Raw genomic sequence first — 27,156 nt, 5'->3', positions numbered from 1 at the left:
TAAACACATAGATTGTTTAAAAGCCGTTTCTTTATTGTAATTATTTTACAAAATGCTGTTTACCAAAATGAGCCTAGAAACAGTTAAATACAACTTGCTAAAATTTTGTACATTCAAGTATGTTGTTTATTATTTCATGCAGTAATCTGTAGGTAACTTCATGATGTCATTTTACTTATGTAAGTTTTCCGCTGGATGAGTTTCCTATATTTAAACATAAAGTTAAATTTCGATCTTGTAAAAAAATGTAGACAAATAAAAATCCATATTTCAATGTTTTCTGTGTCATGTTTGATGCATTCAAACAGGGGGTAACCAAATGTCTTCATTATTGATGAAACCAATAATGTATTGTGTCAATGTTGCCAACATTCTGAGCAAATCATGTGTGAATAATATCCGAAAAAATTTATGAAAATTACAAATCAATAGTTTTTTTTCTTATTTACTCATTTCAGATAAATGATAAAACCTGAGTGAACTACAGTGGATTTGAACAACATGTAAGGCCAGTCCAAATTGATTTGACCAAACCCAAGAGACATAGAGAACACATCAACATAGCAGAGGACCAACCTAAAGTGCTGCCTCCTTACATTTTCCTCCTCCCGGATATCATCTTCATAAGCCGTTGATCAAGAAGTGCCACCATTGCTAGCTAGTCAACTAGTCAAGCTATACACTGCCACCAATATTCTATCTTGAGATAGCTAACACACAGGTTTTGTGGTTAGACTTGCAGCCAGTGCCAGATTCAGTGAGTCAGTGAGCTTGATACTATGTACTGCTGTTCATGTGTGTGAGCAGTTTTTCAGCTGGACTGCGCGGGTTAATGTCTCAAATTGTCACATAGGCAATCAGCTGTAAAACAGCGACGACTTCACTGAAGACGTTGTGGTTGTTGTTGTTGGGCAGGACCCCTACAGCGCATGGAAGGTGATATCTAATGGCAGGAATTAGAAATGCCTAAGCCACTGAAATGTAAACAGCAATGATATGAAGTTAATTGCTAGCTACGTGTGACACACCAGCTTGGATTTTTAAGAGTGGAATATATCTTTGAAGGAATCACTGACTGGCCGTTTTTTTTTAAAAACGTGGTCAGTTGAGTCAGTGCCTGTGCTTTAACATCATGTTTCCTTGGTATCTACACAAATACAGGCTATGCCTGCCCCTGTTGGGCTTCTTTGTATGTCTCTTTATTGCTGCAACAAATGCGTTGCAGTATCAAGGTCTTGACAACACATACGCAACTTTCGAGAAATGGAACATATCAGCCAATGGAACCTTGCGGTTCCAATTCAAAACAAGACAAACAAAGTCACTTGTTATGTATTGCAACATAAACTCTCGACAAGACTTTATCAAAGTCATAATAGAAGGCACAGAAATTGTCTTTAGCATACGGTTAAATAATAAAGGCAGGACCATAAAAGGCGGAGAAAATATAAACGATGGAAAATGGCATTCTGCCGTCATTTCATACAGATCTAGTGGTACTATAAGAGAAGTGTCATTAATGGTGGATGGTCACAGAAGAGAAGGGAATGTAGAAGGGACTGGAGACCCTGAAATTACAAGCAGAAGTGATTTATATGTAGGTGGAATACCAAACAATGCTGTTGCATCACTAGGCGATCCTACGGACGCCACAATACCAACATTTAGAGGCCATATTAGGAACATAAATGTGAAAGTAAAAGGAAAGAAATTTAGACGACTAGCTCTGATCGAGAAAAGTGCCAGTGTTACAGAGGACCCTACTGATTTGTGTAGTAACATTGATCCGTGTATTAATCAAGGCCTATGTTATAGTGATGACCAGTCCTCCAGATGCGACTGTGTCGGCACAGGTTTTGATGGACCCATATGCGAAGATGGTAAGTAGCAACACATCCAGTGAACTAATAAAATTGGGCTATTCCATGTAAGATCCACACTACCCCTGTGGAAGATTTTGGAAATATCTTTTACAGTGGGAGTATGAATTTCAAATGGAATGAACACATTAGTAGTTCCATTTGAAACTCATCCTCCCTCAGTAGAAGATTCAGGTTGAATCTTTCTCAGAGGGTGTATGAAAATCAAATGGAGCTGCCTAATGCGTTCATTCCATTTGAAATTCATACTCCCCCTGTGGAAGATATTTTTAAAATCTTCCACAAGGTATAGTATGGATTTTAAATAGAATAGCCAATTATTTGTTTATGATATGACTTTGGGTACGAGTTTTACTACCCAAACACTACACGGTCAAATGGTATACACGTTCAAATAATGAACTTGGTCTTGAGATATTGGTTGTTGAACTTTGAACTTTTGAACTTTGAGACTCTATCGACCTCTTCTGGGGTATAAGTGATACAACAACAAATGATGAGCACATGCAAATGGTAATAATATAGAATTACAAGCTCCCAGAAGGGAAAGTTCATTGACCAATGTAGATGATGAATACTGATCCATTTGACCTGAAAGCAATGTGAGATGTGATACCTTGTGATGATATAGTTAATTGCATGTGTAATTAAGAATTAGAATATACACCCTTGGAGTTGGTGGAACATACCTCGGAAAAGGAGACCACAGGGAGTGAAATATTCTTTTAGTGTGTGTTTTTCTGTTTGCATGCTTTGTATTATTGTGGTGGTTTTGAGTATAAGCTTAGTTGCTGATAATTAAGATGTCTTAAGATGTCTTGTTAATCATATTTTATTTTCACCTCTTGTACATATATGAAAATTAGCTAACATATTGGATTTCTTATTTTACTGGGACAGCTATGGAGTTACACCTATCAGAAACAAACCAGCATCATTCCATTAACCATCATCTTTTCTATATACAGGTATAGAGAAAATTCATCTGCAATGGAATATATATAATATGATCACATCTTGAAGTGCAATTACCGGTACTTTTCCATTAAAAAAATCATACTTTTTATGTTGCAATCATTGATAATGTCTATCTTGCAAGTGATAAATTATGAATTATGCTTTTGTTCCAATTGGTGATTTTTTTTGCCAAGGCTGGCAACTTAGGGAAAGGGGTGCAACTGCAAGTGTTCACAAAACATGCATGTATTTATCTTTGCATGTTGGGTGTAATGAAATACACATAATAACAAGCTCATACTCTAAAATCCCAAAATGTAAGAAATGATGATACAAATGTGAGTGATTTAAGTTATGATAAACTAAATTGGTGTGATTTGTATAGAATAAGAAGCAAAACAACAAATATCTTATCATATCTTAATATTAAATGGTTTTATATGTTTTTGTATAGTGCTGAAAGAAATACTATACTTTTAATAGACTTTTAAAACTTGTAATTTCTCAATTTTAGTCCCTTATTTCCTACTGCAAGTATTTTAAAGGTAAGTTGTGGTTCTTTTTTTTTTTTTTTTGGTAAATTAGAAAAATATCACTCTATTTTTGCTGGATGAAACAGCTCAATCCTAATCCTGTAGTTTGCTAAAACCAGGAATAAACATTAAAATTCAATATTCAATCATGTTGGGGGAAGGGCCAAAAATTGAGATACCTTTGTATACTAGGACAATTCAGTCCAAATACATGTAAACATGGCACAAGATTTATGCACTGTCATTTTTGACAAACTTTTTTTTGTTGTTTGCTATTCTCTTTTATAAGGAATGATTACAATACTAGATAAATGAGTACACTTACTAATTAGAGTAATAATTTACTATCCTAAATTTTAGAGTGCCTATACTCTGCCAAGTTTGTGAATTTTGTGTTCATGATTATAAGAAAACGGGTAAAAAAAAATTTGCCCCTTTTTAGACCAAATATTAATTTTCACAGTTAGGTTGACCTTAAGGATTAGGATTGAGCCATGTTTCTTCTCTTCTGATTTTGGGAGTAGTAAGGTTTAAGGTCAAGCTGTCTAAAATTATTTATTTGATTCTCGTCCCTGCCCATTTTGTATTCTTGAGTTGTCCATATTGATTTTTTTTTAAATTTTCAAGTACAAATTTTTATTTTAAAGCTGCAGCAATTCATAACAATGATGAAAAAAGTTGATTAGGGCATCATGAATTACTTTACAGAAGTTTTTGTATAATTTGGTTCACCTCTAGTTTGGTAGTGATGTCAATGCTCTTTTGCGGTTGCGCCGCAAGCGTGCTGACAAATCGCTTCTGTGCGAGTGCGTGTACACTCAGGGCGTTTAACTTTATGCGCGCGATTCGATACTGCGGCAAGCGCAATACGCACATACGTCACTACCGAACTTGAGATGAACCAAATTATAGTATTCTACCCCTTAGAACCTTGGAATAAAAAGTATGTCATCATTTGCCAAGAATGCATCAAAAAAAGGATTACAACTGCTATGAATGCCTATTTTGCATTGAAAGCCATAACAAAAAATTACCTCCCAACATTGCAAATTCATGAAACTCCTCCAGACGAACGAGAACCAACAAAATAATTTTATATGGCCTTAGATAGGTATATAGGTCTTCGAGGAAGGCAAAACATCAAGTTCCACATTATAGCGATAGGTAGGTGGGTAGAGTGTATATCTCAGGTAAATATGTAGTGACATTGGACATGAGATGTTTGTGAATGAGAACTGTGGGATGTTTATGTGTATCATCTTTGCATATGTTAAAAGGTCAGAGTCTGTGTGTGACAATAATACGATTCCCTCGCTGCATCTCTCATTCAAGTCCATCCTTGACGCTGATTAGATTAACGATAAACATGGTAAACAACATATACAAACACCATACATAACAATACATGAACATCAATAATATAATTACATCATACAACATGCTTAGATTCGAAAGAGGAAATGAGAAAGAGTTTGGAAAGTCTATGACAAATATCCTTTTAGGAACAGTCAGACTGCTATGTAGGTTTTTTGAGGGTGTAAAATTTCCAAAATGTGGATCTTCCCCTCCAAAAAAACTTCACTCCTCTAAAAATGAAACTTTGAAGGCATTTTGAACAGTTTGACATGAAAACATGATCCCTTTAACTTAAAAATATAATTTGTACCTTTTTGGACTTTTTTATCCTGTTTTTACCATGAAAGGTAAACTTTTTTTGTAGAGCGATGTTTTGGTTCACCCCTGGGTATGGGCCTGAAAACAGTTCAAGAAATATAACACTTATCAAAGTTTCTTCAAATGAATGAGATAAGTAAATACCTGAGGTAGGACTGATCGTTGAAATTTTGTGGTTTGACTGAAACTAATTATATGTAGGCCTACATGGGTGCATTTCTTAATGTGGTATTTAATACATTATATACCACTATATAAAACTTGTAGGCATATATTATATATAAAGCACAAAATAAAATGACATTGATCTCAAATCTTTAAACATTGATATATTCTGCCATATACTTACTTAATCATTAAAAGAAAAGCTTGAAGATGTAAAATTATAATAATTAATGTTCCATTCATCACTTAATCTTAGCATACTATGGTGTGCTTTAATCATCATTATTTATGAACCATTCTAGCATGGTTCTCTGTCACTTATACTAGATTCTGTTCGTTGCCGATATAATTTACATACAACTTTCCTCTGGCATATTTTCATGATAATATCATAAATTCATATCACTAGTGCTATTAAATGCTACATAGATGGAACATTACCCTATCCTAAAATTAAGGACCCAGATGCATATAAAAACATAATGATTATCGGCAGCCTTTCAGTTCATTAAGCGCCAAAATATTTTTATTAAAATTTGCCCAGTGTAAAAATATTTTGCCAACATGGTACTGTACTTTGCATACAGGCAAAAGAATAAGAGTTCGGAGGTTCACCATAGCCGTAGGTGTCGGCTGATGCTCACTGTGCTGTGATGATGGACAAATCCGGTGTCGTCTTATTCTCCCGGCGGATTGCACGATATGGTGTGGGTTGTAAAATAAGCGTATGTTTGCGGTTGTTGAGAGGCGCGACGTAATTATGGTCCATTCATGTGCGGTTGATAGGAAAATGTTGAGTAAATATCGCGAGGAAATTTTCTTATGAAAATTCTGCATCCCTTGGGGGGATGTTATAGTGCGGATGTCGTCACTGTATATTAGCGGCATTTCTCTCGCTTTGTTTTTTAGCATGCCTGCATCATGTAATAAATCAAGATTATTGTGTTTCTTTGTAATTGTTTGTCTGCTATTTGGTAAGTCAATCTGTTTGTAAGTTCCTTGAAAGTATCATATGAAATAAAAACATTTACAAAGTACAACTACTGTATTATTTTGCCCATACTATTTTGTAGTTTGAATGTTACAGCTGAACAGTGTCAATATTATGCTGCCAGCATGTATTTGAAAGAGTTTTATTTCACAAATGTAGAATGATACAGCATTTCTGATTGGTTGATAACTTGAAATGCTCATTTCAATTGCCAATTATGACTAGGCTTTAAACTATTTATGGTCAAACTTGCATTTGCAGACGATCTTATTAATATCCTCCTTGATTGGTTCAAAATTGGACATAATATTCATTTTGGCCAATCGGCAGGCAGTTCTCATGGGGTTAAGGTAAAAATAAGTAGAGAGGCTTTCATAATGGGTGTTTGTTTTATTCAATATAATTATAAATATAAAAACATAAGTAGAGTCTCCAGCAAGAGTCTATGTATAATCAATAATATGATCATAAAATTTAGGGGAAAGATAAAAAATATATCAAAACCAATTGATTTCAGAACTGAACAAATTTCAGTTGTAAACCCAGTGGCGTAACTCCTATGGGCTCAGGGTGTGCAAACCCGCGGGCACCCGAGCTGAGGGGGGCACCCAAAGGGTGCCCCTCAGCTTGGGTGCCCATTAATTCCAGCTAAGATTTCCCTTATCAGTGGGGCACCCAGCTATTAATGCCCGCGGGCACCCAAAACCAAAGTTACGCTACTGTGTAAACCATACCCCTCTATGAAAGACATGGCCATAATCTCTTGCACAGAGAATGTAGACTTCAAATGGAGTCACCCTTTCCATGTGTGGATGATGAAGGTCATGTCTTGCATGTCTTCAACTGAAACCTGGTCTGAAACAGTCCATTGCTATCTTCAGTAGATAGCATATTCAGAAAAGTGGCCTATGTGTATCCAGCATATTTCTTAATGTTTGAAGAGATACACGTAAGAATTAAACAAATTTTACGCCAGAAAATAAATGCAAAGAACGACCTCACACATTGTATTCCTCTATTTCTTATATACCGTAAAAACTTGATAGTTAGCATATGTGCTTACTATCGAGCGCTTTTAAAGCATGCAAACATGAAGTGCCCCCCACAAAAGTGTAAAGGGTTTTGAGCAAATCATCGATACACATAGTTATATACAAACAAGTAAACCTGCAAATTTGTATCTCAACCCCGGCATTAGCTCAGATGGTAAAGCACCGGACTTTGGTACAATTTCATGTTTTCAAAGGCGCTCGATTGTAAGCACATATGCTAACTATCGAGTTTTTACGGTATGAAAAAACACATGCATTCAATGACCTATAGGTAGTGTGGATGAAGTACGTGTGATGATGTAACCTAACGATATATAAGTACATCATGCAAAAAAATATTCTTAACAGCAACTTATTGCTTGGAGTACACAGGCAAGTATGTACTTGATCTGGCCACTGACCGACCTTGGCTATACATGTAACCATCCAGAGCTTTTCTAAGTAATACATGAATAATAAAACCTCATCAGTAACAAGATCACATCAGGAAATAGATTTTAATTAATTATCAAAAGTTCATTTGACGTCTTCTTCAAAGCAAGCATAAATTGAATTGAGCAATTGAGTATCGGGATAATGAAGTACAAACAAAAATGCATTTCAAATATCTGTGGTGTTATAAACAGACCAGACCTGAAACATGACTAGAGTCTTAGATAGGTGTGAATTCATGCATGTTTATGTGGGCCTACCTAAGGGTACATCACAAGATAGGATAACATGATGGAAGAGATGCTATATCTATAACTTAAGCCATACAGGCAGAAGCACTTTCAAGTTTGAAACTGATCATATCAGTTTGTTATTGTAGTGCAAATTTATGCTTCAGGTATTTTTCAGTTTGTAAGGGTCATTTTGCTTGACTTCATATTTTTACCCTTTTACATTTTTTTGGCCAAATAACCAATTCTAACACTTCTTCTTTGGGAAGATTTGAGGGAGTGGGGTGGGGTGGGAGGGGGAGGGGAGATACAATGACCAGAAGGATTAATCAGTTGCGGAACCGTTTTATGCTTCAAATGTCATTTCACTTTGACTAAAAAAGAAAGTTGCCCGTTCCTTTTCTCTTCCTTTCACTGCAGTATGAGTTACAGCAATTCAAGGATAAATGCATGCATTTGGTCGTCCTTGCTCCATTTCTCAAGTTTTCAGCAATGAGTGATTGAAGTACAGTTTAATCCAAGAGCGATTACACCGCATGTAATATCCCATCAATTTCTTGTTTCACAAGAGTGTATTGAATAACCAATGAAAGTGGGGCAGCTGTTTCAGTGTATAAACAAGTCATTATTATCGTTTACTACACGCAAAATGTCACTTGCGTTTGAGAAGCAAATTGCAAAAACATCACTTTGATTCACAGGAGAAAAAAATAAGATTCCTGAAGAAAAAAATCTGGGTGCATAATTTCTTGACATATATGAGAACTACCTGCCAATTGGCCAAAAAGGAGTTTTCATTATCAATTGGCCCAATCAGCAACATTGTTAGAGTAATTTCACCACGCAAAAAAATTGGGGTGTATTATTTGCAAAACTCCATTCTGATTGGTGATTAAAGTGAAGATATCATGTAATTGACCAATCAGAGGCAATGTTAGATCAGCAGGTAGTGCTCAGGGGGTTAAAGATTCAAGATGACTCTGTTTTAGTCTGGGTAAATATGTGAGGTTTTTACAGATGATATTCCTGATGATTATCTAAACACTTCATTGTGTTATGATCATTGCCCCCCTCCCCCAGTCAGAACTCTTGCCCCGCTCTTGCTGCCCCTGTTGCTCCCCCCCAGAAAAAAACCCAAATTATGAAAATTTCCACTTTTTGCCGTAATTTTGTACAAAATTTGTTGATTTTGCCCCCCTCTGAAATTCACTTTGCCCCCTAATGCCCTCTGAAAAAAATTTCCTGGCGCCGCCACTGATTATTCATAAACTGCACCCATTTGTGTGATAGCAATGAATAGACTATACTGTTTAAACAAACAACGAAACAAATAATGACTTTCAATGAGTAATCTTAAAAGTTGATCTTTATTCATGATACAAATTAGCTGTAGTTGACTGGCCCTCACAAACTTTATTCTTAATATAAAGAATCCCGAAGACATGAGAGATACAGAAGAATTATTTATAGTTCAAAACAAAACATTGTCAGTAGATATATGATTCATTTAGTTCCATTTATCCAAATACAATTATACTATGTCAATATGCAATAAAAGATGTAAAATCAAACATTGAGCTACCAGGATGTAGACAGTCAATGGGCTATTCCATTTAAAATCACACTACCCTGTGGAAGATTTTGGAAATATCTTCCATAGGGAGTATAATTTCAAATGGAATTAACACATTAGGCAGCTGCATTTGAAACTCACCCTCCCTATGTGAAAGATTCAGGTTGAATCTTTCTCAGATGGTGTATGAAATTCAAATGGAGCTGCCTAATGTGTTCATTCCATTTGAAATTCATACTACCCCTATGGAAGATATTTCCAAAATCTTCCACAGGGTGGATTTTAAATGGAACAGCCCAATCATTGCAGCTTGAATTATTGCCATTAAGGATAGCGACAATATGTATTGTTGATAATACATATATTTCCAAAAACTATGAAACTGCTGTAGTTCTTTAAAAATTACTGGTAAGGGATGCTGGAAATTGGGAATATTTGGTAAATCTATAATACAGCATATTTTTAGGTACCGTACTCATTATTGATATGAACGAACACAGTTAGGACGTGTTCCACCAGAAAGTCCCCGGTGCTGCACTTTTCTAAGGACATGATAGATAGATAGCACATAGCATATAGCATACCCAATATCGGTTGTGGTTGATAAGATTTGTTTTATGTAAATATAATCTAGTGCCTTCAATGTGTGCCCAACGTTTTACATTATTTGCCTTTCACTCCTAAAGAAAACATATTAGCTAAAATTATTACAAGCAATATCCGATCTCGTTACAAATGAGTTGTTAATGATTTCTGGGATGAGTGTCTGGTATGGTTTGTAATAGGCGCTGTAGAGTTGTTAATGCGCTGCGTGCTAGCCATGCGCTTAAATGGAAAAAGTTCAAGTTTTGAAATATTTTCTCAAAATATCAAGAGCTATCTTAAGAACTACTGAATCAATACTAGGCTTGTTTGTACTCATTTTAATGCATTTTTCATGCTGATTCCAAATATGGTCATGAAAATTTAAATTTATGAAATTTTTGAATTTTGAATTTTTTTTTTAACTTGTCGTCTGCAGTCAACACCCGCGTGAAGAGAGTTAAACATGCATTGCCAAGAAAGTCGGGTACGGTACAAAAAAACAAGGCATTTATGTTATGTGGTAGCGGGGCTTGTCATGTTGCTAAATCATTAATAAGACCAGCCCACAACTCAATTATTCCCATACAAGTATGTCTTCAACACGCTGGTTGCTAAATCATTCTAGCATTTCATGAGGAGTGGGTGTGTAATGGTTACGAGCACCATCATTTGCGATCATCAATTTTCATCAAAGTTTGACACTATACTAAATTATGTTGCGTAGTTCTGTTTTTGACAATTATTTATATTTTAAAGCCTTCATGCCAGCATAGATACTCCAATAGTGAAGGAATAGTACATATGTACAAATATTTTACAATTTCTGACTAGGGTATAACTTTTGTGTGTGTTGGTATTTATGCAAAATCAACTGCCTTATAACAAATATTATATGACAGTATGAAGTTGATATTCCCATGTTGTTAAATTTAGCGACCTAAGATCAATTTGCGAAATGCATGAAAAAAAGAACACTCATGAAAATTAACGCTTGTCCAGTATAACATGAAATCTCATAGTTCTTTCATCATTTAGTTTTGCTGTAAATGGGCTATTCCACTTAAATTCCATTCACCCCTATGGAATACATGACCTTAAACTTCCACACAGCGAGTGTAAAATTAAAATGGGGGTACCAAAATGGGTGACACCATTTGAAATCTATACCCCCTGTGTGGGAGATTGAGGTCGTGTCTTCCATAGGGGGTGTATGGATTTTAAGTGGAATAGCCCAATAAGCAGACTTCTCAGTACAGAGTATGATAATAGATTGCAAAATGTTTAGCAGCGTTTAATCTATTGTGGCATAATAATGTAGGTCACAAGATCATGACATTTAAGATACAGGTCAACCAAATTGTAATGAAAGAATATCCAGCCTCTAGCAGTGTTGTATCACTCTGTGTAGAGAATGGAGTCTCTAATTAAAATATTTACAAATGAAAAAAAAAAATTGTCATAGATGAACTTTTATCATTGTAGGGAACACATTTTTTAACAAAATTGTATGATTGATATTAAAGGCAAAAATTGAGAATGCTTAATAAATTAATTTGAAATTGTAAGATTTCTGCAATTTAAACATTTTTTTCTTATCTTGTAACTTTCATCCTTGTAGGGAACACATATTTTTACAAAATTGTATAATAAGGCAAAAATTGAGAATGCTTAATAAATTAGTTTGAAATTGTCAGATTTCTGCAATTTAAACATTTTTATCTTATCTTGTAACTTTTATCGTTGTAGGGAACACATATTTTTACAAAATTGTTTAATAAGGCAAAAATTGAGAATGCTTAATAAATTAGTTTGAAATTGTCAGATTTCTGCAATTTAAACATTTTTTTCTTATCTTGCTAACTTTTATCGTTGTAGGGAACACATATTTTTACAAAATTGTTTAATAAGGCAAAAATAAGGAATGCTTAATAAATTAGTTTGAAATTGTCAGATTTCTGAAATTTGAACATTTTTATTCTTATCTATCTTTGTAGGGAACACATTTTTTTTACAAAATTGTATGATAAGGCAAAAATGAAGAATGCTTAATAAATTAGTTTGAGATTGTAAGATTTCTGCCATTTGAACATTTTATATTTCTTATCTTGTTTTAAAGGGATGTACATTAATATCATTGCAATTAAGGGCCTCCCCTCACAGGAAAGCATAAAGCCAGTGGTAATTTCCCATCCAATGTTATCCGTATTGATCTAGATGGTATGTAAATATGACAGGTGGTGTAATCATTCAAATCTAGTACACATTTGGCAAGAAAGGCAAGCGCAGGAATCCCAATTTCTCCAATTTCCTCCTGTGTAATCGCACGATGAATCCCAAATGATTCAATGAAAAGGTTCAGCAGACCAAAAGACTCCATATAATTTCCTAATGTATTGCTTAAATATTCAAAATGGCTTTGTACTTTAGTCTGTCTCACATCAAAGGGGTACTTAAGCTTATTTCCCTGCTGGTTTCCATATTATGTCATCATCACAGAAATTTGTTGCTAAATAAAAAGCCATTTACAGTTATAGCACCATTTTTTTGCGATTAATGATATTAAGGTGGGTGGGATTGCAGGAGGGGTATTTTTTTCAGTTTTTAATAGTCATTTAACTAAAAAACTGCCTATACTTCTTAATATCAATATTTTGATTTCATAGGAAATGAGTCACGGAAGGCAATGATTGCATTGTATTTCCATAGGACAGGTCTTACGGTTTAGAGTTACGGACAATAATAAATCACTGGAAACAAATTTTTTGGTGTGTTACCCTCCTGAGAAATATCATGCACATGGGGTGGAAATGACACCCTTATCTCTTTTAAAGAACCTATATCATTGCTCTTGTGTGTCAGCTTTATTTGTCTCAATATTTGAGTGCAAAAACGCTGGATTACGCTCCCGACCTGCCTTAAAGTGCACTGTGTTTGGACAGGATGGAGTGGTAGACTCCAACTGTCATGAGACCCTCTCTAATTTGCATATGAGAAGAAACTAGTCATCTCCAGTTGCCATGGATCCGCTGTTGAAGTCATCTGGGGTGTACTTCTGCGTGTCATGAGATGAAACTGCATTTTAAGTCGTCATAAGATTTATAGATCTGAATAGTCACTAGGATCTACAACATGCTCATCTATCAGAGGCGCAGTTCTTTAACCCCAATACATTTGTACATTCATTGAATGACCTTTGAAAATTTGGGTACTAAAACTCATACTCTGCAACTTGAGGTCAAATGTTGCACTATGATTGTTTGATTGAGGTTATTGAACTATGCCAATGGGATTGAGGCTGTTGTGGTCCATAGTGAGTATAGTATAAAAATAGACATGAAATTGGGTTATTCCAAGAACAGACAAGTGATTTTGCTGATTGCTCAGCACGCTAGTGATTGATTATTATTAGCCAATGAATTTATAGGGTGTACTTTCATGAAAGAATGCTTCTTATTGGTCATTAATCCATTGCCCATAGCAACTAGATCAATCAGAGTAGATCAGCTTTAGTTTTAGTGCAACGTGTAAGTTCACTTTGATTCTTCTTTATTTGAAAATCCAGCAAGTCCTAATTTTTTTATGAAGAAAAATATTTCAAAATAGAATAGAATTATTGTTTCTTAAACGTGATCAATCCTAGCAATGTCGCACCCCTCCACAACCCCATCGACCGTAGTGACGGCCCTGTGCCCAATGAATAGGGGTTGGAATTTTTGATATTTGACACTTACATTAGAGGGGAGGGGGTTAGCCTTTTAACGAAAGGACTTTCGTTTATAGGGCTTCATCGAACTTTGGGTTGTTCCCTAATCTTTTATATTTTGTTATCTGAATGAAAACAAGAATTATAGTCTTATTTAGTCACCTTCTTTGTAACTATCTAATTTGAACTGCAAGACATCACCATTTATCAAGATATCTTACCATTCCTAGAATCCTTTGCATCACCTCATTGCATCAAATGATGCTCCCATTTGCAGTCATGTTGAGAATTTTGCAAGATCCGGATGTGCTCTGTTGGCTAAACATGGGTCAATATTCAGATATAAACATGGGTCAATATACAGATGTGATCTGTTCATTAAGGTACTTTTTGTCACTATCAACCTATGATGCACTAGATAGCAAAATCAGTACAGAAAATTGAAATGGAAGAAATGCATTATGGGATGTGTAAGATGCCTTCTCTGATCATGTATAGTTCTCTTTAATTTCCTCAAGAGCAGTGACTTTGAATCATAGATCAAAATAAGTAATAGTTGGGGAGTATTTTTGACAGTTAAAAGCCCAGCAACCAATTTTGTCACAAAGCCATGCACGTATAGGGTCAAATCCATATTTAATCTGCAATCAGAAATCACTCATCCAACCACTTGATGCTATTTACTCACTGATTCTCACTATAAAGGTCATAATATTCAATTCAAATTTATGTCAAAGTTCTCAGTTACCTCTCCGTTAGCCCTTTATTTTTACCATTTTACCATCTTTAGTGTAATAAGGCCAAACAAAAATTGTTTGTTTGTCCTCCACAGCTTTGAAAGAGGATGTGTGGTAGGGCATATTTTTTTTTTTTTTTTTTTGATTTGGCGTAAACATGGGCCTAGCTAGAGCTAAATGCTACAAGCATTCATGGTGACTTAAAAAAACAACATTTTGTTTCTTTAATATGCAGTTAAAGTTATAATTTGTGTTCATGTCATAGTCTTTTAATGATTTCAAATGTAATGTATTTTGAAGCCACTAAAAATAATAGACTATGACATGAACACAAGTTACAACTTTGCATATTGAAGACACAAAATGTTTTTTGGGGGGCTTTTTTAAATTTTCAACCATGAAAGATCGTAGCATTTAGCTCTAGCTGGGTCCAGAGATACTCCAAATCTGAAAAAAAAAATGAATTTTACTTATTTTTATTTTTAAAAAAAATAGAAAAAAAAATATTGGTCAGGCCTTAATCTGAGGAGCGGGCGGTGGAGGACAAACAAACAATTTTTTTTTGCCTAATCATGTCAAAATTCTAATACATCTTTGAGCATCACCTTCATTCCAGAAGTGAGTAGTTTCAAATAGAATTTCATTAAGTTAAAAGAACCTTCATATCTTGTACTATTTATATCTCAATTTGACCTGGCACTTTGTGCGAAAGTCGATCGTGACAATGTGATTCAGCTTTGAAAGAAATTAAGTGACTCAAATAAAGAAGCAATTTTCAATCAATAAGCTTTGTAAATATGCCAATATATGCTTCTGTCTTTTTGTGTTTTATTTGTATGGCAGCATTGAGTGATGTAGAATCATGGATATTTTGCAATTTATATTCAAATTGTGTAACATATTCAAATTGTGTAATATAGAAGTTAATTTTAATTGCTTGATGTGTCCTCATTTTCAAAGAATAATGATCTTCAGATTGATGATTATTAACACTCTTCACGCGGGTGTCGAAAAAAAAAATTTAAATTCAAAAATTTCAGAAATGTAAATTTTCATGACCATATTTGGAATCAGCATGAAAAATGCATTAAAATGAGTACAAACAAGCCTAGATTTGGTTCAGTGGTTCTTGAGATAGCTCTTGATATTTTGAGAAAATATCTCAAAACTTGAAGCCTATGGCTAGCATGCAGAGCATTAACATAATTGCATGTGTTGTGTTATGAATAGTCAATTTTAATAATTGATACCAATTCATTTTGTGCAATAGTTTTTATTTCATTCAGTTGATTTAGTAATGTAATATTCAATTTTAATAATGTAAGTTTAATGAATATACTTTTATTACCGGTTGAAAATAGAATTGTGCTAATAACATGTGCAACAAACACTAACTGTAACCAGGAAACCAAAGCCATGCTAGTATTCAAGGCTATTCTAAACTCCTAAAATGATTAGAAATAAACCAAAATAATGCCCCATTCATGCAATGTATAATTAAAGATTGTAGACTTTTCAATTATGAGCATGTGACATCAACTCATCTATGCGTGAAATTTGTGTAGATGGTTGAGTGATCCCATCTTGATTAGATTGTATAGGTAGGTTATCTTCAGTAGACAGCAAATTGGGTTATTTATAGGGTGCTTTCTGATTGAAATCAATCTGGATCTATGTAAAATCACCGCCACAGACCACTCACACTTGTCAACACAAGCGCCCTATAATTATCACGTAAATCAAACTATGGCAGACAGTGGCGGCGCCAGGAATTTTTCGGGGGGCATGGGGGAGCAAAGTTAATTTCTGGGGGGGGGGGCAAAATTTTATGTGATTTGGGGTTTTTGCCTCAAAAGTGGGGGGGCAAGAAAAATATTTGGGGGATCCCCCCATTCCCCCCGTAGCACCGCCACTGATGGCAGACGATGCAATTTTCTTTAATTAGCTAATGAGATGCCAGGATTTGATCACATGATTTAATCAACCAATCAGGACATGACTTCTGCATCTGCACACTTACAAGTGACACTAGCGAATAATTCAAAAGGATTGTTACCGTGAACCAGACTTGCATTATTCTAATATTATGATGTTAAAGAGAGTGATCTAGATTTGATCTTGTTGTGAGCATATGTCCTCCAAGTATTAAAGGCCCATTCAGTGATTTGCTCGGCCGGACAATCGTAAAAACTATCAAAATTCAGATTTTGGTATCTTTGTCATTGTCATAGATCATGCTTAACATAGCCTCCTAGTGGTTCAGCCGAGTGCCGGGTATTTAAGACAAAATAGGGCATTTTACATGAATCTGTAATTTATACTGACAGTATATAAATTAGCTACATGTATTTGAATGGGGCTTCAACTTTGTCAATACTGCTGTTTTATTTGTTTTTTGCCAAATTTTTCATTTCAAAAATACCAAATGACAATTTGAATGACTTATCCTTCACTTTTAAGCAATTTATAAACAAATTTATTACAAAAATATCACTTGCATATGATTTGAATACAGTTCAAGATGTTTGTCATTAAATTGATTTTGATCAAATTTGTTTTTATATATTTATTTATTTTCATTTTTTTTGTTAGCATGAAAAAAATCTCATCTTAAGAAACACAAAAATAAACACTGCTTTTGCTTCATCTTTTCATATTATGGTGATATATACAGGCTACATTGGCCAAGATCAATCCAGACTCAAAACAACATGAGAATATCTGTGGTGTCTGACCACTAGCATCTTTGTAACACTTGATTAAATCAGCTAATGAGCCTGGTAAATTTCAATTTCTTCCAATGTTCTACACATTCTACATTGACAAAGATCAATCCAGACTCGCAAACACCATGAGAATAGCCCTGGTGACTGACCGCCATCATCTTTATAGTACTTGATTACACCATCTAATGAGTCTTGTAAATTCAGTATTCATTTGATATATACATTCTACATTGAAACAGATTGATCTAGACTCACAAACACCATGAGAATAGCCCTGGTGACTGACCACTATCAATCATCTTTGTAACACTTGATTACACCATCAAAAATGTCTAATGAGCCTGGTAAATTTCACCTTTCTTCAGTATCCATTCTATTATACATTCTACATTGACACAGATCAATCTAGACTCACAAACACCATGAGAATAGCCCTGGTGACTGACCACTGATCACTATCATCTTTCACTTGATTACACCATCTAATGAGTAGTGTTTGGTAAATTTTTACCTTCCTTCAGTATTTATATTCTACATTGACACAGATCAATCCAGACTCACAAACACCATGAGAATAGCCCTGGTGACTGACCACTATCAATCATCTTTGTAACACTTGATTACACCATCTAAAGTGTCTAATGAGCCTGGTAAATTTCACCTTCCTTCAGTACTCATTCCATATACATTCTACATTGACACAGATCAATCCAGACTCACAAACACCATGAGAACATCCCTGGTGACTGACCACTATCAATCATCTTTGTAACACTTGATTACACCATCTAAAGTGTCTAATGAGCCTGGTAAATTTCATCTTCCTTCAGTACTCATTCCATATACATTCTACATTGACACAGATCAATCCAGACTCACAAACACCATGAGAACATCCCTGGTGACTGACCACTATCAATCATCTTTGTAACACTTGATTACACCATCTAATGTGCCTGGTAAATTTCATCTTCCTCAAGCAAGCATCCATTCTCTTTTCAACTTCTAATGTTGACAATCTATTGAGTATCCAGTATTTCTAGTATGTCACTGACACTGTGGAAATGTCAAGAGCAAAACAAATAAGATGAGGTAAATAATATTTTACTTTCCCTAAAATCTTTTTTTATCTTTCACAGAGCTAAGAGGTTCTGTCATTATTTATATTTATTCCTAATATGAAGTATCTAATATGAAGTAGACTTGATCAATTGGTGTCAATTTTCTTAGTAGCAGTGAAAAGCTTAACAATCTGAACATAGACAGTTGTGACAGGCTACTCTATGTGTAATTCAACTCATGATATTAAAACATTATGATATATTGTGGTATTTTGTCATCTCTGATTACCAGAGTATGTAGGGATAGTCACAGTCTACATGCCAAACCAGTAATCCAATAGGAAGAGAGAATTGTAGCTGGTTTTGGTTTACTAGAAAAGATAAATTCACAAAATAGTTTGATACTGTGCATTACATATCTCAATAATAAAAATGACACATGGAAAATGCGGTCACCAGTAACTAGCGCAGTTGTCATCGAACGTTTGTATCAATTTAAGTTGATTCATTTTGAATTGGTCGTGGTGAACTATCTTCAGTAGATAGCGGTGTACATGTAAGCAAAAACTTATCAAATGGCAAGAGATATGTGGCTTGTGGTATTACACTACCAAATGCCCGGTTCTGTCATTATTTATAGGACCTAAACTTCCCTTTTTCATTTTATACAAATAGATAATCAAATAAAAACATTCAACCTGAAGTTGTACTGCTTGGTATTTAAATATGGATCAATTTAGTAATACGGGTGCATTGTGAATTATGTTATTGCCTTTCTCAACAGTGCAGAAGCAAATTGGTTTTGATGGCATCAAAATATGATATTGAAATACTGTGTGTCCTAATTGTTCAATATGAAATGCTATTGTTCTTTTACTTAAATAGTAATAATAATGAAAAAGAATCTAAAAATCTAGAAATCTAAAAACTCAGGGACACTTTGATCAAATTCCATATTCTCAAACACAAGTTGACATCAATACACATGTACCACAAACCAACCAGAACTTCTTGAAATCTAATATGAAGTAGACTTGATAAATTTGGTGTCAATTTTCTTAGTAGCAGTAGAAAGCTTAACAATCTGAACATAGACAGTTGTGACAGGCTACTCTATGTGTAATTCAACTCATGATATTAAAACATTATGATATATAGTGCTATTTTGTCATCTCTGATTACCAGAGTATGTAGGGATAGTCACAGTCTACATGCCAAACCAGTAACCCCATAGGAAGAGCAAATTGTAGCTGGTTTTGGTTTACTAGAAAAGACAAAATAGTTTGATACTGTACATTACATATCTCAATAATAAAAATGACACATGGAAAATGCGGTCACTAGTAACTAGCGCAGTTGTCATCGAAAGTTTAAATTTAAGTTGATTCATTTTGAATTGGTTTTGATGCACTATCTTCAGTAGATAGCGGTGTAAGCAAAAACTGAATTACCAAATGGCAAGAGATATGTGGCTTGTAGCATTATACTACCAAATGCTAGTCCCTTCAAGATGTGTACAAAAAATTGCCTTAGGAAAGCATAATTCTTTCTTCACAGGAGCGACTCAGTTCTTAGTGACAGCTATGATGGTTGAAATTGACCTTTGTCAGATCTCTCAGACTAGAAAAAGCAATAGGTTGACCGTCATTAGTTTTTATGGCTGGACCTCCAGAAGTCAGTGATGTCTGGGACTCGCTCACACATATTCTCTATGCAAAATTGTGCCAGAGTTTCTTGACATAAAATAGAAGAAAATGGGTGCATAAAATCATTGACAATTGTATGATCTATCACATCTGTGGTAGACATGCAGGATGGAAAGCTACTAATCTTGACCAATCTAATTTTAGCCAAAATCAAGCAAATTTCTGCACATTTTAACTTTAATTAAGTGTCAAACCTTAATCTAAAAAGCAAAACAGGCATTAACAAAGATTGCGCTCGACCAGATTTCTATTTGGTGGTGTGAAATCTACAAATAAAATCCAGAGAGATGACATATTACGACTGGAAAACTACTTTTGATACCAATAAAATAAGGAAATACATAAACATAAAATGCCCATGAAATCTTAAGTGCAAAAATGTGCAAATTTCCCAGCTGTGTTGAGCACCACCAAACTTCATCAGGAATCTTATTAGTGGTATATGGCAAGCTGCCCATAGTATCTGACCTTAACCACCACAAACAGCAAACCTAGTGTGTTGCAAATGTTATATTCAGTATTTGATTTAATTATCAAATTAATGTTTGAACTACTGAAATATGTACATCAAGATATTGTGATATTTTGTTCATTAGAAACAATATTGAGCCAGCTATGCAGTGATAAGACTGGTAGGTGGCCCTTTACATTTTTCCAAAGGCAGCTGTCCCTCCTAAAAACCCTAATATAATAAAAATATAAAGCAGTAATTACCCTGTGCATTTTACTTGTTAGTGCAAAACAAAACAAAACTGTGTTTTGGGCCAAAATTGCACACTGGCCCATCAAACAACAAATTTGCCTTAATTTTGGGCTAAAACAGTCTGAAATTAATTTTTTGCATGCTTCATGTGCAAACGTCCCAGTAAGACCAGAACAAAATATGTTAGTCCCCCCTAAATTGTAATGCTTCCGCCGCCACTAGCCTTTCATCATTGCTCACATTGGACATCAATCACGGAGCAGGAAGTGAGATTTTGGGAAGGATATGCTAATGGATGTTACTTAGCGTGAAACCTTTTTTGTTGCTCGAGATATTTTCTGATGTATGAAATGCATGTATGAAAAATACATACATGAATCTATCAAGTGTGATGTACTTTTATGCTAACTGTAAAAAAATTAAATGCAAATTATAATATGCTGTCTACTGAAGATAGCTTAAACATTGTATTACCGTATGCTGTATACTGAGGATAGCCACTGATTCTGACTATCTCTATACCTGCCATCTACTGAAGATAGCTTAGGCACACTATATCATCTACTGGAGATAGCACAATGTCTTACTATTTCCCGAATAAAGGTATCTGTACATGTTGTAAACTATCTATTGAACACAATTTACTGTTTACAGCATGCTATCTACTGAAGATAGCACATTGTCTTCACATTTACATATCACATGTTATTTACAGAATAGGGGTATATATCTGCTACTGAAGATAGCAATCTGTCACTTACTTAATTTACTACATAATCATGCTATCTACTGAATAGCAATAGACTCAGACCATTTGGCCATTTGCATATTCTGTGTTATGCATGCAATATGTTACTGTAATGGCAGGCGGCGGATGACATGATCGAGCCGGCAACTTGTGAAACCGCCCGGCCGTATGGCATTTTTCAATATACTCGTTTAGTTTTGTGGGGTTCATTATCGAACCCCAACGGTTTTAGCTTGTATTTATATTATTTATCAACATTTGTTTGTGATATTTCAAGTGTTTTAAAATTTCAAAATAATCCCATTCAATTACACGGTTGACGATGAAAATTTACTGAATTTAGAGAATGCAATGCGGCCACCACCTGTGTAATGGTTCACCTAATGGTGCAATGGGCTCACTTGACATAAGTGGAATTTTGGGCATAAACTAAAAGTACCCTCCCGTAAAATCCCCACCAGCAAATAGGGAAAGGAACCTTAATTCTTGTTGGGATTTCAGAGGAGGGAGCTCTCTATTTGCACATAAAAGCAAAGAAGCGAAAGTGTGCCATTAGGCAAATCTTTACAATATTTACTGAAGAAAACAAGATGTCATACACTGAGGAAAGCAAAGATGTTGCACAAAATTGTAGATAATGCTGTCTACTGAAGATAGCTGACAGTAACTTGCACTAAGTAATGATAGGGAACATTATATCATGATTACAGTGACTTTAGCCGTGTGATAGTTTTTATTATATCATGATTACAGTGACTTTAGCCGTGTGATAGTTTTTACGATCACATGGCATGAAAAGAAACCATGTGATATCATGAAATAAAAAAAATATTACATGCCAATATTTGTGTAATAGTAAAAATATATCATTTGGTCCAATTTTGACTTTTCTATTTTTCGTGAAATAGAAAAGTCAAAATTTGACCTCATGATATATTTTGTACTATCACACTCATAGGCATGTAATATTTGTATACTATCAAACTCATAGGCATGTAATATTTGTATAATAGGGTGCAACATAATCTTTGAAATTTTATGAAGATAATTTTAATAACCTTGCTATTAAAATGTGACATTTGACTCTATTTACATCAAACAGTTAAAAAAAAAGTAAAATACGATAAAAACCTGCTTATCACAAAATCATGCATGAATGAAAATAACTAAAGAAGTAATTTAATCATTGAAGACATTATGAAAACTAAACTAAAATAAATGTTCATGATTACGAAACTAGCATACAAGTTTCAATGGTGCTGAATGTTGCTTCTTTAATTTTTCATTAATCACAAAAGAGTACACCCACATGAGTTTAGGGAATCATGAAAGCAAATGTAATATTTATATCTCATTCATTAATAATGATCTCAGTTCTTCCTTGTTTCCTTAATGCTAAGTAAAAAAATGAATGTGGGAAGTGATGAAGGATCAATCCAATCTGTGACGGAAGGAGAAAGAGGGGGAGGGAGAGAAAGAGAGAGAGAGAGAAATTTAAAAAAAATAGGATAAAACCCCTTCAGACAAGTGAGGGATTACATTGATTAATAACATTCAAAATTACTTGGCTTATGACACAAATATTTCTAATTTCTTAAATTAAAAATTACACATATAACCAAAATTGAAAAAAAAAAAACTTCAGAGATTAGATTGAACGATAACATTCACAATGTTTATGACACAAATTATTATTGTTATTTCTTATTTCTTAACATTAAAAATTACAAATTAAATTAAAATTTGAATAAAAAATGCCCAGAAAGTAAAACACTCTAGCTTATTTTTTATTGTAGACTTGTAGTCAGACATTGTCAAGGTAAGTTTTTAAAGCGTGGAAGGTCGCAGACTAGTGCGAGTGTAAACAAAGTATAGAGTTATGTATTGTTCCTAAGGGATAGGTGTTAGTGCGTTCACAACTTTATCAGTGTGATCCATCTGGGAGGAATGACTTTGAGATATGAATGAGTGAAGAGAAAATATCTCAAGGATGGAAAGATGAAAACGATAGTGTGATTATAATAGTGCAAGAATGAATGAATGAACAAATGGATGGACAAGTTAAAACTTGGATGTATACGTGGGTGGATGAGATTGTTGGAAAAACACAAGAGAGATGTATGAGATGAATGAATTTGATGTAGGAAAGATAATGGTTATGTGCTTACCATGTAAATGGGGCCCATTACGGGATTGACAGGAAGTGTGCGCGATTTGCATGGCACATGTTAAGACATTTGCTTTTAAAGACATTTCTGCGTAGAATTGGGAGCGAATCTTTTTACAATATTATAATCATCACTTGTAAAAGTATATGAATACAATTTGCAAATATTAATCAATGTAGAATGTGATGGTTAAGATATGAACTGGTTGCGGTGCACTATCTTCAGTAAATAGCGGTGACTTAATTACCAAAGTTGATAAGTCAGAGAAAATAGATGATCCATTTGTCCTTGAGAGATTTTTTATACTATCTTCAGTAGATAGCAGTGACTAAATTACCAAAGTTGATAAGTCGGAGAAAATCATGGAAGATCCATTTGTCCTTGAGAGTTTTTTTTTTACTATCTTCAGTAGATAGCGGTGACTAAATTACCAAAGTTGATAAGTCGGAGAAAATAAAAGATCCATTTGTCCTTGAGAGATTTTTTTACTATCTTCAGTAGATAGGGTTGACTAAATTACCAAAGTTGATAAGTCAGAGAAAATAGATGATCCATTTGTCCTTGAGAGATTTTCTTACCATCTTCAGTAGATAGCGGTGACTTAATGACTAAAGTTGATAAGTCGGAGAAAATCATGGAAGATCTATTGGTCCTTGAGAGATTTTTTTACTATCTTCAGTAGATAGCAGTGACTTAATTACCAAGGTTGATAAGTCAGAGAAAATGGAAGATCCATTTGTCCTTGAGAGATTTTTTTACTATCTTGAATAGATATCGGTGACTTAATTACCAAAGTTGATAAGTCGGAAAAAATCATGGAAGATCCATTTGTCCTTGAGAGATTTTTTTACTATCTTCAGTAGATAGCAGTGACTAAATTACCAAAGTTGATAAGTCAGAGAAAATGGAAGATCCATTTGTCCTTGAGAGATTTTTTTACCATCTTCAGTAGATAGCGGTGACTAAATTGCCAAAGTTGATCAGTTACAGAAAATAGATGATCCATTTGTCCTTGGGAGATTTTTTTACTATCTTCAGTAGATAGCGGTGACTAAATTACCAAAGTTGATAAGTCCGAAAAAAAAAAAAAGATCCATTTGTCCTTGAGAGATTTTTTTACCATCTACAGTAGATAGCGGTGACTAAATTACCAAAGTTGATCAGTTGTAAAAAATAGATGATCCATTTGTCCTTGGGAGATTTTTTTACTATCTTCAGTAGATAGCAGTGACTAAATTACCAAAGTTGATAAGTCAGAGAAAATGGATGATCCATTTGTCCATGAGAGATTTTGTTATTAACTTTGGTGTGAATATATCTGGTTTATATTGTTTTTATAAAACTCATGCAAAGATATTGGCGATATGATGTTGAAACTATTTGATTTGACTTTCAGTATTGATTGGATGAAAATGTCAGTTATTTATCATCAAAGGTGATATCTACTCTCTAAAGTGATATCTACTCTCTAATATACCCACATTCTGTAGGTTCATGACACATGAACTATGATACAGGCAACAGCAGTAGTTTCAACATAATTTGTCGATATTATAAATGGGGCAAATATATAAGATGGTAAATGTGGTACAATTGTACCAATTAATCTACAAGAATCCAGGCATTTTGTGATGTTTGATTATATAGGCAGGACTGTCAACTGTCACACATTGGGTGTGTGACAGTGACACATTCAGGCACTTTCTCATGCACTCACGCCAAGGTAGTAACATCTCACGCCATGGTAGTAAATCTCACACCAAGGGCTGCCAAAAGAGTCAAATCTCATGCATCGTAAAAATATTATGTGAAAATAACCAATAATAGTGCATAGTGTAAACATGGGTAAAATAGTGCACCAAATGGCTCTATTTGGACTTTCATTTTGGAAATTTTTCCATGGCTGAGCATGGCACATCCCCCTCACGCATTGCACATGCGTGACGAGCAGCGCTAACACACCAAATACTAATTTTTAATCAACTTTATCATTTTAGACAATATCTCACACCACACAATTCCGAAACGTTGACAGCTATAGGGTAAATAAAGTTGAACACATCAGAAGACAAGTTTCCTCTTTAAATTGTAATAAACAAGTAGTGTTTCCTTCTGCCACACTTTATCATTATTAATATTTATTACCAGACCAGACAGACAAAATGTCGAGATAAATAACCGCCATTACTTCTTGCATAGACATCATATTGGCACAAATAAATCATCCCTACCAATTGTGTTTGGATCATAGTCTGCTTAGTTATTCAAGAAGCTTAAGACATGGCCACAACTCATTCAGGGTTGCCAAAACTGTGATTTGGTAGCCCAATTGGGTGAAGATTTTTTCTGTGACTTTTAACAATTTCATGTCCCATAGAAACCAATGATTAAAAAGAACAAAATTTGGCAACTTTTCAACATTGTCATTGGCTCCTGTGACTTTCGGTATTTTCCTGTCTCATAGAAACCAATTGTTCAGAGAAAAACTTTTCGGTTATTTGACCCACGATTTAGGCTGAAATTTTTTGGCAACCCTGAACTCATTTGCAAGTATGACCACTCGGTCTTGTTTAATAATGACTTCAGTCTGGTAGAGAGAAAAAATGTTGGTGCAATTATGAATTTATGACGAGAGAGAGAAAAGAGACAGAAATGTTTGGAAAATTAAAAAGGGCAAAGGAGTGTGAGAGACATATAGAAGGGAAAAAATAGAAAATGAGACATGTATATGAGAGATGAAAAGGTTTGAATTAGGTTTCAAAATTTTTAAAAATATACGCTTTCTAAAATATGTTAAATGGTTTAATAAGGTGTGTTTTTGGCTGTAGTGGTCAGCAACTTGCTGTAAAGTGTAATTATATTATAGTTTCATCAGCTCATAATTGGTGGGCCTTATTAAACATTGAGGATTAGTATCAATATATTTTATTTTGAGAATTGTCTTTTGACATCTTGCCAAAAGTATCACAAATTATCATTTGAAGCCCTATACTTTGTCTACTTTATTTAACATGCACAAAATAGACCAGACTGGTCAGCTATATCACTCCTACTGTTGGTCTACTTTTCGGCGTAGTGGTAAAAGCTTAACAATTCCCGCCGATTATGACTTGTTAAAACTATATGTAATTACACTATATCAATCTGTGGCTTTAAAAAGAAAAAAAACAAGGTAAGTTAAAAAATTAATATAGCAAAATATGGAGTGGAAAATGAAAAAATACATCAGGAGAAAGAAGCCTGCATGAATCTCAAATGTATTCTTTTTTTTTACAGTTGAGATTATGACGTTTCTTACTTTTTAGTATTTCACGACTAGGAAGAGACTCCAATCTGGGTTGTATTTATGTAGTCTAAATTAACATGTACTCAACACGCCTTATTATATTTATTATATTAGATCTGTTATACTTAATTAAAAAGGAGCCATAACTTGTGAATTATGAAATATTTATGATATTCTCAAGTTATTCTCTGTGGAAGGGTTAATTATCTTTGTTTCCGTCTGTCTCTGATCCTATCCAGAGTAAAC

At 34.3% G+C, this 27,156-nt stretch overlaps 1 protein-coding gene across 1 annotated transcript in view; it reads left to right on the top strand.

Moving 5' to 3' along the window:
* LOC140152363 (neurexin-1-like) overlaps window positions 1–27,156 on the top strand; it is a 241,557-nt gene that overhangs the window by 96,270 nt on the left and 118,131 nt on the right. The window contains 1 exon segment of the mRNA XM_072174668.1: window positions 459–1,880. Within this exon segment, the coding sequence (XP_072030769.1) occupies window positions 1,133–1,880 (748 nt within the window). The 5' untranslated portion in view covers window positions 459–1,132.

Source organism: Amphiura filiformis, chromosome 5, assembly GCF_039555335.1.
Source record: "Amphiura filiformis chromosome 5, Afil_fr2py, whole genome shotgun sequence".
Lineage (NCBI taxonomy): Eukaryota > Metazoa > Echinodermata > Ophiuroidea > Amphilepidida > Amphiuridae > Amphiura > Amphiura filiformis.
Note: the sequence above shows the minus strand (reverse complement) of the source record. Positions and strands in the feature narration are given on the sequence as shown.